Genomic DNA, 20688 nt, shown 5'->3' with positions numbered 1-20688 from the left:
AAGTCTGAAAGCTTGCCAGAACATATCATGTGGTGCTACTGTTCAAAGAACGATCATGTAAGGCAAACACCATGGGAGCATGTCTTTGACCTTTAAGGTCTGGTTTATTTTAGAAAATTCATGACTATAAGCGAAAGAGAACAGTGTTTTAATATACTGAATATTTCGGTAGAAATATCAGATTGTTGTGGTGAACGTATTAGTATATGTTAGCCGGTTATATTTCGGTATAGGAATCAAGTAAGCTTTGCGCATGCGTGGCAGCAAGCGGCGCTCTCAAACTGCTAACCCTGGACCCGACAAGACGTGTTTGAGGGATTCATCCTAATATACGGCCGTGCTGTCCAACATACAGTAACCGTGAGTTGAGTAAATACAATAATGGCGACGAGGTCTACAAAACGAATTTGCGGAGGGGAAGAGAATAGGTGAATTTTGACGAGTTGGCTTGCAGCCTGAAATTCGGTGTTCACGTCTTTAAAACCCCCATGGATGCTAAACTCAACCTGTTAGGATGAATAATTATGCATGGCCTTGTATATTAAATTTAGGTATGCATGAATAAAGCTCTTTGCAAGAGTTTGAGAACACGTGAACCGTCTTTGGAAATTAGACCGGAAACGCGTTACACGCATGCGGCAATCCAAGATGGAAACAAATGAGTACTTGCTTATATTGAAGTGAATAACGACTGTTTAACACACGGATTGATTGTAATTTGTTATTGTAACATGTGTTTTTATACTTTCAATATATAATACATAGCCATAAGCTGTCAGTGCTGAATTTGGCAGTTTAGTTGAGTGATGAGATACCATTTGTAAGATCTTGCAGATCTGTGTTTGGTAAGCTAATTGATATGCAAAGGTACTAGAAAATGGACATTTGTTTACATTTATAAACAGCAGGACAGAGCCATGAATAATTATATGGGATAGCTCTCCAGGAAATTAAATATCGATGCATAGTTGTCAAAGGTTGGTACATGCCGGATTGAGTTGGTGTATTCCCAGCAATTGATATTTTACATCTTTCATCAGGATACAGAGCTTGTTACACAAGCCTCCAGATCACACATTGTTGTGACAGATGGTTTCGGGATCCTGAAAGTGGGGGTGCTGGTGTTGTTACATCCAGATGTTATATTCATTAACCCGTTGCACGGGCAGACATATCACTGGACGTAAGTTGTAATCGTTTTGCATCATCGACATATTACCAGGCTAAACATCCAGTATACAGTTGCACTGTACTAAAATGGACTGTTTGAAAATTTAAATCTGAATATCTTATTTGTTTATTAATTAAAAATAGTAAGTTAGTTAGTTTTCTTTAATGCTGCTCTATGTTAATTGTTTTTTGTGTTTCGATATTTAAGTAATTTCTTTTGTAAGTTAAACTTTATTTTATTTAAACTTTGATCTTGAGTAACTGGATGATTTTGTGAAAATGGCGGAACACATTAGCCAAAGTGATCTTGCTCACCAAATTAAAAGCAATGATGATGCTAGAATGATCAGAGAGGAAGTCGGACACATGGCCCAAGAACTGAACGCCCTGAAAAAGATGCACCTTGCTACTTTGGAAGAGTTTGAAAAGTACAAAAGACTGAACCCTCAATGAGTAGCTGAGAAGGTGACCATAGCGGACAAGCCTACTTATGCTTCAACTCCGTACGACACTGACCAAGACGCTGCCTGGAGCCTAAGTAGGTTTCCAGCATGTCCAACAGGGGTTACAGGAAAGGATCAGCATGTGTCCCGGCAGCGAACAAAGTCAAGGCGCATGAAGGATGGTAAGGGTCGTGCAACATCAAGTTCTTCTTCAACAAGCCCAGGTTTGGTAGATAAACTAGGGGCCTTGACAGTTCGCGAAAAGCCAGCAAAAATGGTGAAAAAAGAGGGCCAGGCATTGAACTCAAAAGATCTGAGATATGATGGCAAAACAAGCTGGTTGGCCTTTCGTAAAAAGTTTGAAATGTGTGCTGACTATTATAAATGGATTGAAACTGAACGCTTGCAGCGTCTTGTTTGGAGCTTAACAGGAAAAGCTGGTGAATTTTATGCCATTTATTCAGAAGTTGTGACTTTCACATATGCCACTTTGAAAACTCGTCTAGGTGAGCGTTTCGGAACAAGGGAGGTCATAGAGACGTCCAAAGTCATGTTTCGACAAGCCTTGCAGGCACCAGATGAGACTCTCGAAGACTGGGCGGACCGGCTACTTGAGCTCGCCACCCATGCCTTTTATAACCTTCCAGAGTGGCATTTAACAGAAGAAGTTGTGCACCATTTCTGCCAGGGATGTACCGACAAAGGAAGCTGGTAAGCATGCCCTGACACAAAGGCCAAAGTCATTGGAAGTGGCTATGAACACAATGAAGTATTTCCAGCATATTTCCCAGGCCATTGATGGTAAGAAGGGGAAGAAACCGAGAGAAGAAGTTTCGGTTAATGCTGTACAGGAAAGTGCAGCGGGTACGAGTATGCTGGAGATGATGGATGCTTTGACAAAGGCAGTGGAAGAATTACAACGCCGTCAAAGACCAGCTCCTAGGGAATATAGGAGGCCCAGACAGGGAATGGGTAACTTCTGCTTCAATTGTGGGGAAGAGGGACATTTTAAAGTTGATTGTCCAGAGCCACAAACTGGGAATTGGTGTAGTGAAAATGAAAATTAACCGGATGTATAGGTACTATGTGCGTTGCACGCAAAAGTACAGACACAGCTTGTTTGAATATGTTTGAATAATCCTCAAGAAAAACGCTACAGTATATGCGGACGCGCAATTTATACTGGTGATGAATGAATGTTTAGCTTACAGCTATAAGTTTGAAATTGGAGGATTTGTCATTCAGTGGGCTGTAACCTTTTGTGTAACGATAAAGGCCAGGGACTTGAGAGCTGCCTCCAGCACCTCTGATCGATCGACAGAGGAAGAGCTGCCTCCAGCCATTTCGAGCGGGGAATTGGGACTCGAGCGGGGAGTTGGGATCCAAGTGAAGTCTGTTACACCAAAGCTCTGCAGTACAAGTGTGTCGCAAATAAATCAAGGCAAGACATGGCACTCAACATGAGGTTGAAGGGACAGAGTATGTATGGTAACTGCCATGCGTTAAAGGTAGACCTGTGGAATGAACAGGGGGTAAAATGCCTTTAACTTAGAAACTACTGGGTATTATAGTAAAAGCAAACAAAGCTAACCAGCAGAAAACGTAATGACCAATGCAGTAAGCGTATGCAATGTGGAGAACCTGAAGTTGTCACCCCATAGTCCAAGAACTAGACATTCTAGTGAGGACAACGACCGTCCAGAACCTGCTGTTACACAGCAATCTATCTCTTTCTCTACTTGACCTTTTCCTCAACTACTACATCATTTACAAAGACAACTTCAAGGAATACAAGACAGAAGCCCGTGTCATCTGGCTCTACAAACACTTCTTATCGTGGAGCACCAGCTGCATCCTCCAACCAACCTTTCAGGTGAGCCGTGATGCCAAAGGCGGCTAGGTGACCGGAACATTTATTTCTCCCATTGGGTATGAAGGTGATCTAGGCCAGTAGTCCAATGTAATATTCCTGATAGCATAAATGATCATCCAAGGACAAGAAATAGAATTTTTAAAAGGAATGAGAGCTTTCCAAGCTTTACAATTAAGAATATACCCAGCAGTCAGACTAACAAACACAAACCATATGTACCCTATAAGAGCCTTGGAATATTTGCAGGTGATATTGAGGTTTATCTTGAAATAGGACATTAGTGTCGTTCCTGACCATTGAGTGCTACTGGAACCTCTATTGATAGAAGAGGGGGAAAAGGGTGTGATGATATGGCGGGAGAGTGAAAGTTTTCAAGATAAAAATGCATTGAAGGAGAACAAGATATCCCTGTGGTGTATAAAAAAGTCGTGCTTACAGCATGTGAAGAACAAGAACGAGAGTAAATTGTGAAACCTTGCAGGTCACAATTTATGTACTAATTGTTACTTTTGCCATTTTAGGTACAATTGCTATATTTTTATCAGTACTAGTGTAATAGGTTCACACTTTCATTCAATTAAGTAAATTTTCGAATATTTTGGCACTTTAAATACTATTTGTGTGAACTATACTTTTAGGGCTCAAATTGTTGGGATTACTAGTACTGATGTTATCCTAAATTGGTTAGGGTTTTCTAAATTGGACGTTGGAAGTCCACGCATGCGTTTTAAAGTCCTTAAATTGACGTTGAATATAAATTACTTCCTCCCCTGTTTAGGTTCTTTTTATAGAGTGGGGAGGAGTGTGGTGAAAGTATTAGTATATGTTAGCCGGTTATATTTCGGTATAGGAATCAAGTAAGCTTTGCGCATGCGTGGCAGCGAGCGGCGCTCTCGAACTGCTAACCCTGGACCCGACAAGACGTGTTTGAGGGGTCCGCCCGGTTATCTCAATCGGTAGAGCGTTGGACTCTGAATCGGACAACCCGGGTTCGATTCCCGGGCGGGCCAGGTCACTTCTGTTGTGATTGGTTATGAAATCCTTTCTACGACCATTCGCACTGTACCTCTGCCCATGGCATGTACAGAAGTTGTCAGTTCCTTGCAGAGGTGAAGGCACCTAGTACTGGTTCTGCCCAGGATAGGTGTCCGGTGGTCGAACTGTCACTCTGTGACCCTTCAATGTGCTCACGCCGGGACCCGGAGTATAAACTACTAACACCACCACCGTGTTTGAGGGATTCATCCTAATATACGGCCGTGCTGTCCAACATACAGTAACCGTGAGTTAAGTAAATACAATATTGTGAATTGGCTAGTTGTGGAGTAGCAAAGATGCTTAAAACATGTTTGAATGTGCGTAAGTTAGAGCAACATAACATGGACATACACATTAATGCAGTGCATCTGTTCTTTTATACAAAAAACGTATTTGCTTAAAATGGTATACTTGTATTCATTATTATATTGCATTTCGTTATATAGGTCTATAATCGAGTCGTTTTTGAGATTTGTTTGGTTCGTTGTCCTTTGTTGTTGTTGATTCCATTTATTTTTCAATAACTAATAAATGCTTTTGTTATTAACTACTTACCATAACATTCAATACAAGTCTGCCACACTTTTGATACAACATACACAAATCTTAAAGATGTATACGAACAATTATAATAAGAAATAGGTGAGGCGGCTCTTTTATGCATCGTGCCTATTAAAACAGAAACTGTTTCAATTTTGTAAAAAATATATAATACACATGAAGTGTAATATAAAGAACTTTAAAGTGACACTCTTATTCAAAATCAATAAATACACATGTTAAACAAATATAAATTTTGAGTGATACACCTTTAACTACTTACTAAACAATGCATTTATGAAAAAAATAATTACTGATATCAAGATTGTAACCATGTATTTAAAAGCTGAAAAGGCAAAAATATAAAATGATTGGTTAATGCTAAAAGATTCACTGTGATTTACTGTGGTCTTAAACGGAAGAAATACCGTGTTTTCTGCACATTTCGTTCAAAATGAACTCGGTATCTTTCATAAGAACCATTGTTTTCGGCATTTCTTCACTTTTTGGTATATTAAAACAATTGTTTTAATTGTGGTTAATCTTATTTGGGAATAAGAGTGCATCCTTAAATTGTTTTCAACAATATAAACCAGTCTGAGATAACTTTTCACATTTGTGTATCCATACTATTAAAGTCATTTACATTTTTTATTTTGCTAACGCAGTTTGGAATTTAGAATTATGTTTTCGCTTCTACGTTCCAAAACCCTGCAATTATAAACAAATAAACCAAACACCATGAGCAATTACTCATTTATTTTTTTTGATAATTTAGTTGCTATCTTCACCTACTTTGCAAGTGTAGGGCTCTTAACCCTCGACTTTAAAACCACCATGTCATTAACTTTGTATACATTACAGGGGCGTACCTGAAACATTTTGAAATGTACGCCCGTACACTTGAGAGCGGTGAAAAAAGTAAAGGTATTTCTACATTCTGGTCCCAATATGATATAATTATGGAGTTGGAGCGGGACCGATATCCCCTGACGTGGGACCTTTTACTGGCCATTTCGTGGGAACCTTAATTCATTTGTACGCCTGGGTGTACTGGCTTGAGTATGCCTAGGTACGCCCTTGCATTATGTCATTGTTGTGTATATAGAAACCTGCATTATTTGACATTTATGATGTAATTTGGTACCAATTAAAACTGCTCTATATATGTTATGCTCTCCATACATGGAGAAAATCTAAAAGAGCTATTTACAGTCTAAGGGAAACAACCATTGCATTAAAATCTATGTAATTTCATACAGTATTGTCTGTTCTTGAAAATAGTTGAAAATTAAAAGCATATTATGATCGGTAAACCGTTTTAATTTTATTTTTATTCTATATTCTGTATTATCTTCATAGATGTAGATTATTCATTTGTTTACGTCGTTAATTAACTAACAAGTTGATGTGTTTGTTGAACTTCTTGGTCCAGGTAATTTGTTTTTAGGTAAAAGTTAGAACATGGGCATGTCATATCAAACTAGTAATAGCAACGTGTAAAATAAAGAACCGTCTCCGTGGCCTAGTGGATAAGCGTCCGCCGACGGAGCGGGAGGTCGTGGGTTCGATCCCTGGCCGCGTCATACCAAAAGACGTTAAAAGTTGGTACAAGTAGCTCCCTTGCCTGGCGCTTGGCATTTAAAGGGTAGTGCTTGGAAAAGTGGTGTACTCAATACTGGTTTAACCCAGGAAAGTTGTACCCCGTGTATCGGTGCTGTACACCGAGCACGTAAAAGAACCAAAGGGTCTCTTCGAAAAAGAGCTAGGATCTCGCACCCGGATTTCCTTGTATCCCACCACTGTCTCTTCAGCGTGCTGTCCCGTCAGCAAAAACAAAGGACCCCGTCGGAAAAAAGTGCTTGCACTTTCACGGGTTATCCTTGATCGCAAGGTCGAAAGAAATACATACATACATACAACGTGTAAAATAAAGTCGGAATGGTTCATAAAACTGAAATAAAGATAAAACTCAGGGGCGGACCTAGGAATTGACGTTATAATGGGTTTAACAACCTTTTGACATTCGCTCCTCCCTCAAAACCGAAATATAAATGGTTTATAATGTGTGGAGGGGTTTGGGTTGCGCCCCCCCCCCCCCACAACCCCGTCCACACACACAAAATCACGAAAATTATAAGAACTTCTAGTCCAAATATTGCATTTTGAACATTTTTCATAACTTTTTCCCCGCAAAATGACAAAGTAATCTTTGACGATTAAAGGGGGCGGGGAAGGGGGTGGGGCTAGCCGGGTGCCCCCCCCCCCAACCGATTGTGTAACGGTGAACAGTTTTCTTAGACGAGTATCTGTCATGAGTTGAGAAATTTCATGAAATTCAACGACGTTTTTGATCGCTAATACCTGTCCCGACTGTTTACAAACGTAACTTCTATGATAAGAATGGATATATTTTGGTCATTTTAACATATTCTTATACCTAAAAAGTTGTTCAAGTTGAGTTATCCTATAACAATCAATATTCATTAACGTTTCTAGATTCTATTAGACTTTATTGTTTGTATGTTTGTTTTCACGTGCACTCCGCCATTTTTGTAGATTTTCTTTGGGTTCAAAAACGGGATTGTCATAGTAACTAAAGAATACTTTCAAGATGGCGGCCTCCGCAATGGAAAGGGAAGACTCACTGCTTGGAGAGCGAAGACCATCGCTTCTGGAAATCATAGAAGATAAGAACAGGGCACTAAATAAGGTTAACTACAATAGAATGATTTGATGTTATCTGAAACACCTGTTTATTGGTAAACTACTAGTTAACATGTTTTATTAAATCTACGCAATGGCTGTTTAGTGGGTGGGGTATAATTACGGGCGATTACTTCAATGCATGGTTCCCTGCGCGATACAAACAAGCTGTAATTAAAACCTTAAAGCCAAAAGGGAAAATAATAAAACTCATTGGCAAGTTTCCGTTTTTTTGTTCAAAAAGAAAATAATTGAAGTACACAGCATATATAAACTTATTATCAATGCATTAACATTGACTCACTAACTATTTATCAGTCTATAATAATGATGTTTGATACTTTCTTTTTTAAAGCAGAAAGACGATTTTGTGTATTCTTTTTGCAAATAATGGTCGGAATATGTTTCTGTCTTTACTTAAAAAATACTGATTCTGACAGTGGACTCAGATATTGTGCACTTGAATTACTTGCCAAAGACTTATTTAGCAGTTGTTGAATGGTGTAGAAAGGTGTAATGACCAAACTATATAATCCGTCACTCAAACTCACAGTCATATTCTATTAAAATTGGCTACAGCTGCACTTTTCTCCAAGTCTTATGCAACAATTACACATTTCATTCAACCATGGACAGGTCGCTGCTTCTAAAGTTGCTGCAATGCTCAAGAAGGTTAGATCCCGTTTCACCATCAAACTACTCTCCTAGAGTGTCTGATATCTTTAATTTCTATCTCATGACATTCTTGATCATCGTTTTTACCAACTACCTGTCACACATTGATTCCTTCTGCATCCTTACAATTTACTGACCGACACCATGTTTGTTTTCTTTGAACCTTTGAATTGAGCTCATTGAAAAAAACAACTGAACAATCTCTCGAACGACATACAAATTACTTCATTTCTGCTTGACTTCAGCAAAGCTTTCTGTTATGTTCCTCATTGTAGATTTCTTCAGAACTCTGATCGCTACAGAATACAATTGTCCTGCATTATCCTTAAATGGATCCTTTTCCACGTCAGCCTTGCTGACATCAGGGGTTTCCAATTCATTCCACCTCTTCTTTTCCTGTCTTACTTGAATTTACCATCTTGAGTCAAGTGAATGCCCACTTTATCACACCATTCAGTGTAAAGAGAATGCCAGACTGAGTCAGCTTCAAGAACACCCCAGCATCCTGCAAGGTTTGAAACAAGCAGATGTCATTCCATCCTGAAAATATAAATCATTCACATCAATACGAAGCATAACAATCTCAAGATCCAGTTAACCACTGCAAAACTGTTTCTGTAAACTGAATTTTGTCTCCTATTCATGGACAAAATGGATGTTAAGTCAAGAGGTTATGACAAAACACAATTAAAAAAAATAGCATTAATTCACATCAATGCAATTCTTTCATTTAGGATAACTATCACCAGTAACGGGAAATTTTACTCCTTGTGACCCTGTATAATATTGGTATGGTTTGAAAGCATTGTTTAAGTGTGTCTGGCTGTCTCAGAAATCTGTGACAAATGCTATTTCTCAGCTTTCTGATATCAGATTGCTATGAAAAAAACTGATAAACAATGGTCAATTGGCATCTCAGGATAGTCTACATGCGGGCGTGATAGCCAGCCAGACGGGAAATTTATAATTGACATTGATGATTATTGAGGTTTGACCATTATATAGGTTGCCAAATATTTAGGACCGTGCATAATATAAAATCATTTGAATCATCATGATTAAAGTTAGTTTGTGCTTTATCTTGGGTAGTGTAATTTTCTCTTAAATAGATATATTTAAGTAAGTTTTTAAGCAAATACTTTTAAATATCAAAGTAGGATGAATGAATCTAATCCAAGACTTTTAGACCTATTTTAACTTTGCTTGTTATAGCGAATGTCTTCAAAGTTTTTGAACCACACTTGAAATAAGCCTGGAGTTTTTAATCAGTTTAATTACCAAATTTATCTTACAACACTATATTATATAAATTATATATATTATTATCCATATATATATATTGAAAAGAGTTCCTTGATGCAGAATACCAGAGTCCCTGATGCAATTTTCAAGTTTATTTGACGCCCAATTAACTTACTTTTTATCTTTTGGACTCCGAAAATAAACTCATTGCGAGCGTAGCATTATAATGGGACCCCACTTAGATACCAGAGAACCCCAACTTGTTAACTTTCAAGATAACATGACCTCCAGCTAAAAAATTCTAGTCCAGGGAAAGTACTGTACAAAAAAAGCAAAAACAATCTACTTCGTTTCATTTTCAAATCTTCATGTACTTGAGCGAATTCCTGCAAGCTGCACAAACACAGACCACCAAGCATATATTAATTAATTAATATATCCTGTCTTCGAGGCTGTATTTTGACCTTAATTTTGATTTGTAAACGATGAAAACTTGGCAGACTTAAAAAAAAACACTTTCTGGTTACCCAACCCTAACAGCAAAATAGGCACCGACCCTACTGCTTTTAAAGATGTATTTTGTTTGATAAAAAAAACATGTATATGTGTTTTAATATGTAGTTTAAAAAGATATATACTGAAAACTACTGATAAATACTGATTACTTTAACTTGTATAAAGCCTAATAAAAAAAAAGCTAACATACCTCTCCTTTTTTGAAAAGGATGTAACCCAAACCAACCCATATTTTTTTTGGCCTATGGAAAAAATAAAAAGTAGTTATTCTAAGTATGTAGTTTTAATATGGCTTCGCATATTCCATAATCATGGGTCCTGAACAAAAACGAGTCCCAATAATTGTTTTTTTCCCCACAGTTACATGTACTTAATTACTACAGTTTGAAAATAAACTTGGCAATACATAATTGTCAATCAGCTAATAAAGCATGACCATTGTGCCCTTTTGCGGTCAATTTGTACCGCCCTAGTGGCAATTTAAGTTTTCCGGCACTTAAGAGGGTTTAATTTATGGCTAAAATTCAATTGGCAGGTTGTTGGCGAAACAAATGCAAACTGTACATCAGTGGTTGTAATTAGCACAAGCCCGACAGCCCTGCACTGGTAAAATGATTTCTGGGCTTGCTCAAATTCTGATTTTATACTGCAGGGCTTGTTCAAAAATGTAATGTCAACCAGTAGTATAATATTTCGGGCTTGTTCACTCAAAAGACAAATTTCAATGACTGGTACACACATGTATAGATTCTTTGTCTTGTATGAGCCCGTCCCTTAGCTGTAAGTTTTCACAATGATACGTAAAAGAATATGTTCAATTGGTGATAGTGGCTGAATTAGTTTTTTCTAATGTGTGAATTTGATTGACAGGCAATAGATATTGCGTTTGATTTATAAATTAACTTGGTTTAATTAGGCAAAGTAAAATCCAGGATCATTTAACGCTCAAAAACCCACAAATGCTTGTCTATTTGCAAACTTATAACAATAATAATGATAATAGTAATAATAAAAGCTTTATCTACCGAAGGTTACACATTAAGACATATATGAGAACATATATTCTAATTTTCAATATGACCTTCAAAGTAAAGAAACAAAAGAAAAAGCATTATCCTTGAAAACAAGTCATCTGTCAATGTTAAAACTAGAAAGATACATTTACATATAAAACTATTAAACATTCTGTTAATAAATGCATTCATACTTAAACATTCACTGACATACACTCAAAGGACATGACTATAAATTAAACATAATTTATTGTATTATACATATATGTTAAAGAACATGTAAAATAACTTATCATTCACACAATAAATGAAGCTTATAATTTCTTTTGAACGTTTTAAGGGTTTTCAACGTATGTCATTTATAAAGGAATGCCATTCCATATATTTTTGCTATATATATTCTGAAATTAAGAAAACTTGGTATTCACGAAAGAAAACACGTGGAAAATTCTGGAAACATGGATGCAGAGAAAAATGAACCACTGAGATGATGAAAATTCAACTTACCTGAAATCAACAACAGAATGATATCCAGCTTTTTCATTTTAAGTTCATATATTTCTGTTTGATGGATCTTCCCTCTGCCAAAACTGTTTAAAAAAAAAACAATTGTTTGAACAGATAAACTCATTAGAATGAAATTTAATCCTGAAAATGATCCTTCTTTAAACAATAGCAACCGGTTATACTCTAGCAAATTTAAACGATTTAATAAACTTCAAATTAAAGTTTCAATGCCTTTGCTTTATTTGAACAGCGTTTTAGTTACATAGTGGCTTCCAAGGAGAGGGGAAGAGAGTATCTCAAGATTAGATAAGTTGTGCCATTTGAATTCAGCTCTGTAAATGAAAGTTTCATAAACTTATCAGTAGTTTTTGGAGGAATAATTTATGGCCGAAGATAAAAGCGTGTGCAGTTTGTAAAGACTTTAAGTCGTAATCACAGGTTCACTTTCAAAGGGAATTTTGTTATAGAAAATATTCATGAAATTGTGATTTGTTTCGAATCTTGGATAAAGGTAGCCATTCAGGGATAAAAAATACAAAAAAGGAATAGAAAAGTTTAACAGAATGGCAGAAGCTGAACTAGTTCAAGTTTCTGCTGATGGGCAGAATGGCGAAGAACAGCAGCCAATTAATAAGGATGCTCAGTCGAGCGTTAGAGTGAAAAGTAAATCTAAGCTTAAGACACTGAGTCCGGATAGGAAAGCAAAGAAAATGGAGGATTATGAGTGGCCAAAGAAGAGTTATTTCGAGACAAGGTGTCTCCTGGATGGAGAAACTTCAGGAAGAATGGTAGATTAACACTGTGGTCGTTGTATAATCTTGGTTACATGTATAAAAAATGCTTTCAGAGAAAGTTAATTATGAATCTAATGATCAGGGACATAAGATATCTTAATCTTAAACCTTAACGCTGCTTTGAGCTGCACTCTCACAGATTGAATGTTTTGACAACTTTTTTGTCTTGGACGAGCCAATTTTTGCGAAAATCCATGGAAACCAGTTATATAGAGCTGCTGACAAAAAATCAGATTGCAGAGTTTTATATAAAAGTTCAAAAATTGATATTTTGTGCATTTTCTTAAACCGTTAGTAACAGTTTAAGCCATAAAACATTAATTTTCGAACGGAAATATGAAAATCAACGACCTGATTTTTTGCAATCTCATTTATCATTGGTTTGCAGATATTTACGCAAAAATTTGCTCTTTCCAAGACAAAATAAAAAAAAGTTATAAAAATGGCCAATCTGTGGGAGTGCAGCTTTAAGAGTGCTCGGGTACATCCGTTAAGTTATGGGCGGAATCTATGCGTTAAATGTCCTGACATTATTTTTATTGAAACACAGTTTACGCCAAAAACAGAGTTGTTACGCCTAGAAAGATACGATCTTAATGTTTTCAGGTGGTTTATAGAGAATTATCAATGAAATGAAATTGATAACTCTTTCAAACAGTGAAAATATCAGTTTGATATTTTGAATGTTTGATATTTAAGTCAGATTCATCATTGAAATGAAATTGTTATTTCACTCATTCAAACAGTGAAAATATCAATTTGATACTTTCACTGTTTTGAAATTTTAGTCAACTCTCAGTTCTAAATCAAACGTGGACGCACACAGTGGGTCAGGGACACAATTATTATTTCAATGCTGCCATTCCTGAAATGATGTAACTTGTGAACACAATTTGGCATGTGTTTCTAAAAAACTATAATCACCTGTCTTTTTTTTCCTACACCACTCGTAAAATTTAATTTTTGGTATTACGATTTTACTGAGGAAAAAAATAATGTCTTTAAACAATTAAAACAATATTATAAAACTGCATCATTTTAAAAAAAATATATCTTACTTAACTAAATGCGTCATAATTTGTGATCTGGTTGGGTAAATTCAAACAAACTGTGTCTAATTCTCAGGCCATGTTTTCAATGGTGTATTATAAATCTTTTCATAACCAATTTCAATTTTTTATTTCAGAAAAACCTTGTCCATCGGTTGGTCTACATTGGAAAGTTGCGTGACAATGTTGGGGACAGAATGGATGTCGGCAGTAAGTTGATATTTTACTTGTGGACTTAAAATCCATGTTCTTCATTTCGAGTTTTTTTGTATCTATAAAATATGCACCTTTGCATGGCCAGGCAGGTAAAATCTTTTAGTAGCAAGTTTGAAGCATTAACTGAAGAACATCCACTGCAAATAAAACTCCAGTATAAGTTTATATCCAAATTCAGTGTATTCAATCACTCTTAATGTGGCTTAAGAGGTGCTGTCATCAGTTTATAGCCATTTTTTTATTAATGTAGACCTGTTTCTAAAAAAGTGGCTTTTAACCTCTTGGGCTTATCAGCATTGTCTATTTTGAGGATGTTTTGAAACATCATTGGAAAGTCACAACACTTACAAATTATTTATGTCTTTGCTTAAGGCAGGGACCTATAATAATCTTCACACTCCCAGCTTAATGTAATAAACTGACAGTTATGAAATAACTTCTGATTCTTTAGATTCAATGTTTATAAAAAAAGGAAAGGTTTTACTAAAACATGCTCACCTGAGAAGACAGTCATGTTCTAGACCAAATCACAGTTTAAAAGTCATGAAGGCTGGGACTGATTTTCAAAAAATTCTTGAATTAGAATAATTTGGGCCCCATTTAAGGTAAAGTCTAAGATCATATATTTCCAGGTATAACCTGGTTTTGGGCATAAACTGTGTATCAATAAAAATATTGCAAGGTCATTTATCCTAATAGATTCTGCTCATAACTTTATGAGTCACAGTCCCCTAGCACTCTTATGCAGTGTAAGGTTTATGGGTAAGAAATCTTATTGAAACACGGCCCAGATAAAAAGTATATGACTAATGCACCAGTCAATTGTAACCACGCCCCCGCACCTCCAGGTCCGGGGGTATTCCGGGGATAGCCAGGGAAATGGGCAGTGTTTTTACCTTTCAGGTGGCCCCGCAGTGCCGGGTGAATGCGGTGGTTTTGTCTTCGCTTTAAATATAGCGGGGAATGGGCCTAACCTAGGGTCCCTGGGGTGCGGGGGCATTTGGCGGGGATTTTACCATCTGTTCGTCCCAGCAGGGCAAGGATTTTAGCCGGGGTTGGCTGGACCGAAAGTCAAAGTCCCTGCTATTCCCCGGACCTGGGGGGGGGGGGGGCGTGGTTACAATCGACTGGTGCATAAATACTCATGATTTACATAAAAGTTCATATCAATAATGCTTTCAATGTAATTCTATTATTTCAGACCACTATGAGCACCTGCTGAAGAACCTACAAAACAACTTCCAGCACTCTGAGCCGATGACTGGTCTTCTCCTAGTCTACCTTAAACACATTGTCCACGTCCTTGAGGTAAGTTGGTGACTACGGTTAGCTGAATAGTAATGTTTAGGTCTTTGATATACTAGTGCTCCAGCTTTGTCTAAATAGCAGGGCGTAACAACCTGCTGCCCTTTTCCAGCACCCTGCTGCCCTTAGTATTTTGTAAAAAAATAAGGTATTACACACTTTTAAAAAACCCTGTTATTTTGATCATACTGTTTTTTAATATCATAGTTTTATTGTTTAAATTATACACTAAAATATTAGCACTCTGTCTGGTAATGCGCATTACTCATCTTCCCTGTGGTAACGGTAGGTTGATTTTCCAGCACTCGGGTCACATTTCCAGTTACTGTTAGGCTTTATGTCAGAATGATATTGTCATTTGGGAAATGGCGTTAAAGTAATATTCTGTATAAAACTTTAAAGGTTTTTAAACAAAATATTCAGTCACACACTTTTTTATTTTTTTCTATAAAAACATGCCTATTTCATAGGTAGAGTTGGGTAACCTGAACCAAATAAAAAATTTAGGCCTTTATACGAATAAATGAACTGATCTCTTTCTTATTAGAATAAAAAAAAAACATAAAATCCTAAATCCTAAATTATCTCGTCCTTGTTCTAGACATCATCAGACATGATCACAGAGGTGATGAAGGACATCATGCATGAACAGCGGACGGAGGATGGGTTCCTGGAGGATGCCAAGATTCTCATCATCTCACACGACATCCCGTCCCGTCTCTACCAGCAGTGGAACTTCCGCACCCTCGACATTCAGGCTGCCCGTATGGAGTCATACGAATCATCGGAGGGAGCTGATAGGATTATTCTGGACATGCTCGGACAACTGCTCAAGTTGGGAAACAAGCTCGCAATCACTCCAAAGGTGAGCCTATAAATAAGCTTATTAACTGCGATACAATTTAAAGATTTGTGTAGTTGGGGGGGGGGGGGGTATCTTAGGCATGGTAATTGCTAGTTTATTTTATTTTATTTTTTTATAGATGTTTGCTTTTTTATACATATAAACAATGCTTACATGTAGTGCTAGTTTTTGTTACATTTTGCAAACATAAACTTTTATCCATGCCTTTTCTGGTGATCTATCTGATTTTTAAATTATCATACTAACAACTATTTATTTGAAATAATATACAAAAAAAAGTCACACAAACAGGTTATTTTTTTATTTATTTTTTTATCTCAACATTTTGGCTTTACGCCTTCATCAGACGATGAATGTACAATCGAAGAAAGAAAGTGACGTCAACGTCGTACACAGTGACCTTAGTTAGATATACACTGATTTTCTTTAAGGTTTGATTATAAAATCTTTCACTTGCCAAATATAGACAGGTGAAGATGGTACAAGCTACCTCAAGGAGGAGGATTTGGTAAATCTTAAAGCACGTTTGCCGTGATTTGCCTTCCAGAATGTGACCGTTACAAATATTCAAATGATGTGGAAATACATAATGATAGATGCATGTTTGTTTTATTTCTGTAGCTCTCAGTGAACTTTTGCTGCACTTGATATCACTGAACTGAAATCTTGATGGCTGTTTTTGTACTGTACTGTGTTGTAGCATGATACTTTGTCACAACTGGACTGGAATCAAGCCACTGGTAGCATGATACTTTGTCACAACTGGTCTGGAATCAAGCCACTGGTAGCATGATACTTTGTCACAACTGGTCTGGAATCAAGCCACTGGTAGCATGATACTTTGTCACAACTGGACTGGAATCAAGCCACTGGTAGCGTGATACTTTGTCACAACTGGACTGGAATCAAGCAACTGGTAGCATGATACTTTGTCACAACTGGACTGGAATCAAGCCACTGGTAGCGTGATACTTTGTCACAACTGGACTGGAATCAAGCAACTGGTAGCATGATACTTTGTCACAACTGGACTGGAATCAAGCCACTGGTAGCATGATACTTTGTCACAACTGGACTGGAATCAAGCAACTGGTAGCATGATATTTTGTCACAACTGGTCTGGAATTAAGCAACTGGTAGCATGATACTATGTCACAACTGGTCTGGAATTAAGCAACTGGTAGCATGATACTTTGTCACAACTGGTCTGGAATTAAGCACCTGGTAGCATGATACTTTGTCACAACTGGTCTGTCCACATCAAACTCCTTTGCCATACATATCATTGGTAGTTTGAAAAAAAATGGAAAATTATATTTTCAAAAAATACTTTTTGGGGGAGCATACATCTTTTCCAATGATAAAACTTGTTTTTAAAAATATTTTGTCACAATTCACTATATATATATATATATATATATATATATATATATATATATATATATATATATATATATATATATATATATATATATATATATATATATATATGTATATATATATATATGCAGTCTTATAATAAATTCAAGTACAGTCAACATATTTATAGTAATGGGGAAAATCAAAATGAAGACTACTGTATGACAAATGCTATTGTATTTACAGATCTCGTTATTGCTTCATAAAAATTATGTTATACATTTACATACATTACAGGTATCGTTCAAAACTACACTTGACCAGCTACATGAAAAATTCCCAGACTTATTGCCACAGCAAGGTAACAATGCTTGATCTTATTTTAGCAATAAATTAACACATGTGTATCCAAGATGTTTGCAGTTTCAATTGATGTATTATATATACTTTGTATAAATGTTAAGTGTTCTGGTTTTCATGCTGCCATATTTCACTCTGCTGGCATCACATCATGTAACAAGTATCTTTGTGCGATGTTAAAATGACATGATAAATCAAAACAGTGTGTCATTGAATTGTCATTTATTATAAAATTATGTGTCTTTTAAGTGATTAAAACCAGTGGTGTAGAATTGTTTACTCTACTGGCCAAAAGAGCTTATGCAATAGTGTGGAGTCCATCACCCATGCATTTGTAAATAATTGCTTGTGAACACAATACAGTCTTCACTTTTTATTATATTTTAATAAAAAAAACACGTGAACAGTAGTAAGATATCCATGAGAGCTTAGTTTCATTCTTAAACCAGACAGATCCATCAAGCTAAACTGGATTATGGCTCTTGAAATGCTGTAGTAATTTTTAAGGGAGGCAACTTTGTACAGAGTTATGTTTTATTGAAGTAAGTTTTTTCCCTTTGTCAGAAAATCTAAAGATTTTCTAAGAGAGACAACTCTTCTCCTATGTTATACACGGTTCACTGATTGCTTCCCTTCGAGTTCAATATATAACCACAAAATTCATGCCAGTCAAGCATACAACATATTGTTTGTTTAAATCATGCAGTTTCCCCCAAATTTTGAGTTACCTCTGTCATTGCATCCCCCTAACATGACTGGCTTTCATATGGTATTGATTCACCAAAAGAGAGAATTTATAAGGCCCCCCGGCCGAAATGTCTAAAAGAAATCCACAGTTTTGTAGATAAGTTTATCAATTTAAAGATAAAGTTTTAAGTTTGTTCATGTGTGTTCTTCCTGGTTTTAGCCCATCTACATTACTTGATGGAGGAGAACGATCAGGTGATGATCTCCCCTGACGAATATATGTCCCAGCGTAGCAGACCCTTCGACATCACACTTGAGAGTGGTATGTAAACACTTTTCAACTTTTCAAAACTTGTACACATAATACTGGTGACAATCTGCACATGTGTAGCAAGGCCCATAACTCTGTCTGTAACCATTGTTTAGTAATGACCCTTGATAGATTGAAAACACACAAGTTATATTGCCCTTCAATTAATGAATGCTTAAATTTGTCCTGTGTCTCTTCTGAATATAATCTAAGAAAAATTCTATTCATCTGTTAAACATAAGTCGATTTCATACTTGACAACCTTTTACCCATAATTCATACTTTTAATTACTTTTTTTTTTAAATAAATTACTCTTTGTCATGTTCTTCTGACATTGGAGTCTTGAACGGTTTGGTTAAGTGACTATGATCAGTCCCCTATTGCAGGAGATATTACCTTAAATCTTTCAAGAATGATATTAATGTCATGTTTCTTTATTTTCAGAAATGGTGTGGCCTCTTCCAACCAAACTATTCCCGTACAATTGATGACAGTTTTGGACAAATATCATCCTTTCTCTCAGTAAAATATTCACTGAAGACATTTCCATTCCACTTTTTCACCACCATTTTAATGGATGTAACATGTTTTCAGCTTTTGAGTGGCATTTTGAATTATTTTGAAAACACACATGATAAATAATCTAAATATGCAAATTTAATATTTTCTCAGAAATAATAGAGGTTCTCATCTTAAGATAAGCAATGTTGTAATGGCTTAAGTTATGTGCCAGTTGGTAAACTCTCTATGAATTAAGCAAAATGAGAAGCCATCTTGTAGTTTGGTACACATAAACATTGAAGACATGTTTTTTGCCAAATGTCAAAGTACACAATGATTTTGTCCTTGATTTGTGATAACCATATAAACTTAACTTAAATGTAACATCTACTTTATCCAAGCCTTTGTTTTTGAATTTTAGCTATAGTAGTTGATAATAGAAAAACATTTGTGTATGTGTTTAACTTATATTTTTATGTCAAAGAGCTATTCTTTGCTTATTACAAAGTCTGTGATATTTTTGTATTTTTTAGATCATCTGATTTTCGAACAGAAAAAAAAACAATCAAGGTAATGTCATTGCCTTGGTGCTGTTGGTGATAGCATCATCGGCATGTCATTAGAAGTCAATTAAAATTGGCCTTAACTCAACAAAAATTCATGATATTCAAATGAAACTTGGTACACATTCTGCCAGAAATATAATGTTTAGAAAGGCCGAGCTATGACTTGGGTATTGTTGAGATATACAGTCATCAACTAATAAAAAGAATAAGATGTTGGAGTTTGCTTAGAGCACTTATATTTTTATATGTTTTCAAATGAACTTTTTAAGTACTTAAGAATATCATTTGTTCGACCTCAGACATTGTGTTTAGAAAAAAAAATAAAGTGAATCATAAATGTATTAGTCGATTATGTTTTTGCATTTTCTTTCTGGTAAATGAGCTGTGTTATGTTCGTGATTTAACTGTTATGTTTATATTTTATTCATTTGTACTTAAAATATTTTGAATAATAAATTTATACATTGCAATGTGCATAAATTATTTTAATCTTTAGTCCTCAATGTATGGATTTCTTTATCCGTTCAAAATTTATTATCAATGCCTGATTTAGGTAAATCCAGTTCAAACATTTTTATGGGAAACAAAGGCCGAGATTGGTTTGGTTGAATTGGATGTATTTGTCACGTTCTGAATATATTTTGTTTCAAAATGTTCTTTTGAGGGGAGAGTGATCTGTAGTAGTGGTATTATGAGATGTCCATCTTTTAATCATGTGATGTTCCTCAACGTTTCTTAAAGCTTATCAAAATGGACAGCAGGACTCACCCAGGTTTCTTCCCAGGAAAAATAAACTTGAGTTTGACTATATTAGCTATCAGCTTTTGTTGCAATCAAGCAAAAAGGAATAAGTATACTCTAACTGTCTCTTAATCTTACTGGTCTCTATAATCCTATCGTATTAAATGCAAGAGCCAGTCATTTGAAGTAAGCAAAGAAATTACATACGGAC

The 20688-nt window shown here is 35.9% G+C and overlaps 1 protein-coding gene across 3 annotated transcripts; it reads left to right on the top strand.

The window, feature by feature from the left end:
* Positions 1–7677: 7677 nt before the first annotated feature.
* LOC128245993 (testis-expressed protein 47-like) lies at positions 7678–20210 on the top strand. 3 transcript variants are annotated; one of them, XM_052964221.1, is made up of 8 exons: positions 7678–7777; positions 13704–13776; positions 14984–15090; positions 15689–15952; positions 16419–16460; positions 17609–17672; positions 18579–18680; positions 19114–20210. In XM_052964221.1, exons 1-8 carry the CDS (start codon positions 7679–7681, stop codon positions 19155–19157), a joined length of 795 nt encoding a protein of 264 aa, XP_052820181.1. In that variant the 5' UTR covers position 7678; the 3' UTR covers positions 19158–20210. The 3 variants fall into 3 exon arrangements, with proteins under 3 accessions (XP_052820181.1, XP_052820165.1, XP_052820173.1); XM_052964205.1 differs by lacking the exon at positions 7678–7777 and adding an exon at positions 11994–12511; XM_052964213.1 differs by lacking the exons at positions 7678–7777; positions 16419–16460 and adding an exon at positions 11996–12511.
* Positions 20211–20688: the final 478 nt, after the last annotated feature.

The sequence above is a fragment of the Mya arenaria genome, chromosome 2 (genome assembly GCF_026914265.1).
Source record: "Mya arenaria isolate MELC-2E11 chromosome 2, ASM2691426v1".
NCBI classification, from domain to species: Eukaryota; Metazoa; Mollusca; class Bivalvia; order Myida; family Myidae; genus Mya; species Mya arenaria.
Note: the sequence above shows the minus strand (reverse complement) of the source record. Positions and strands in the feature narration are given on the sequence as shown.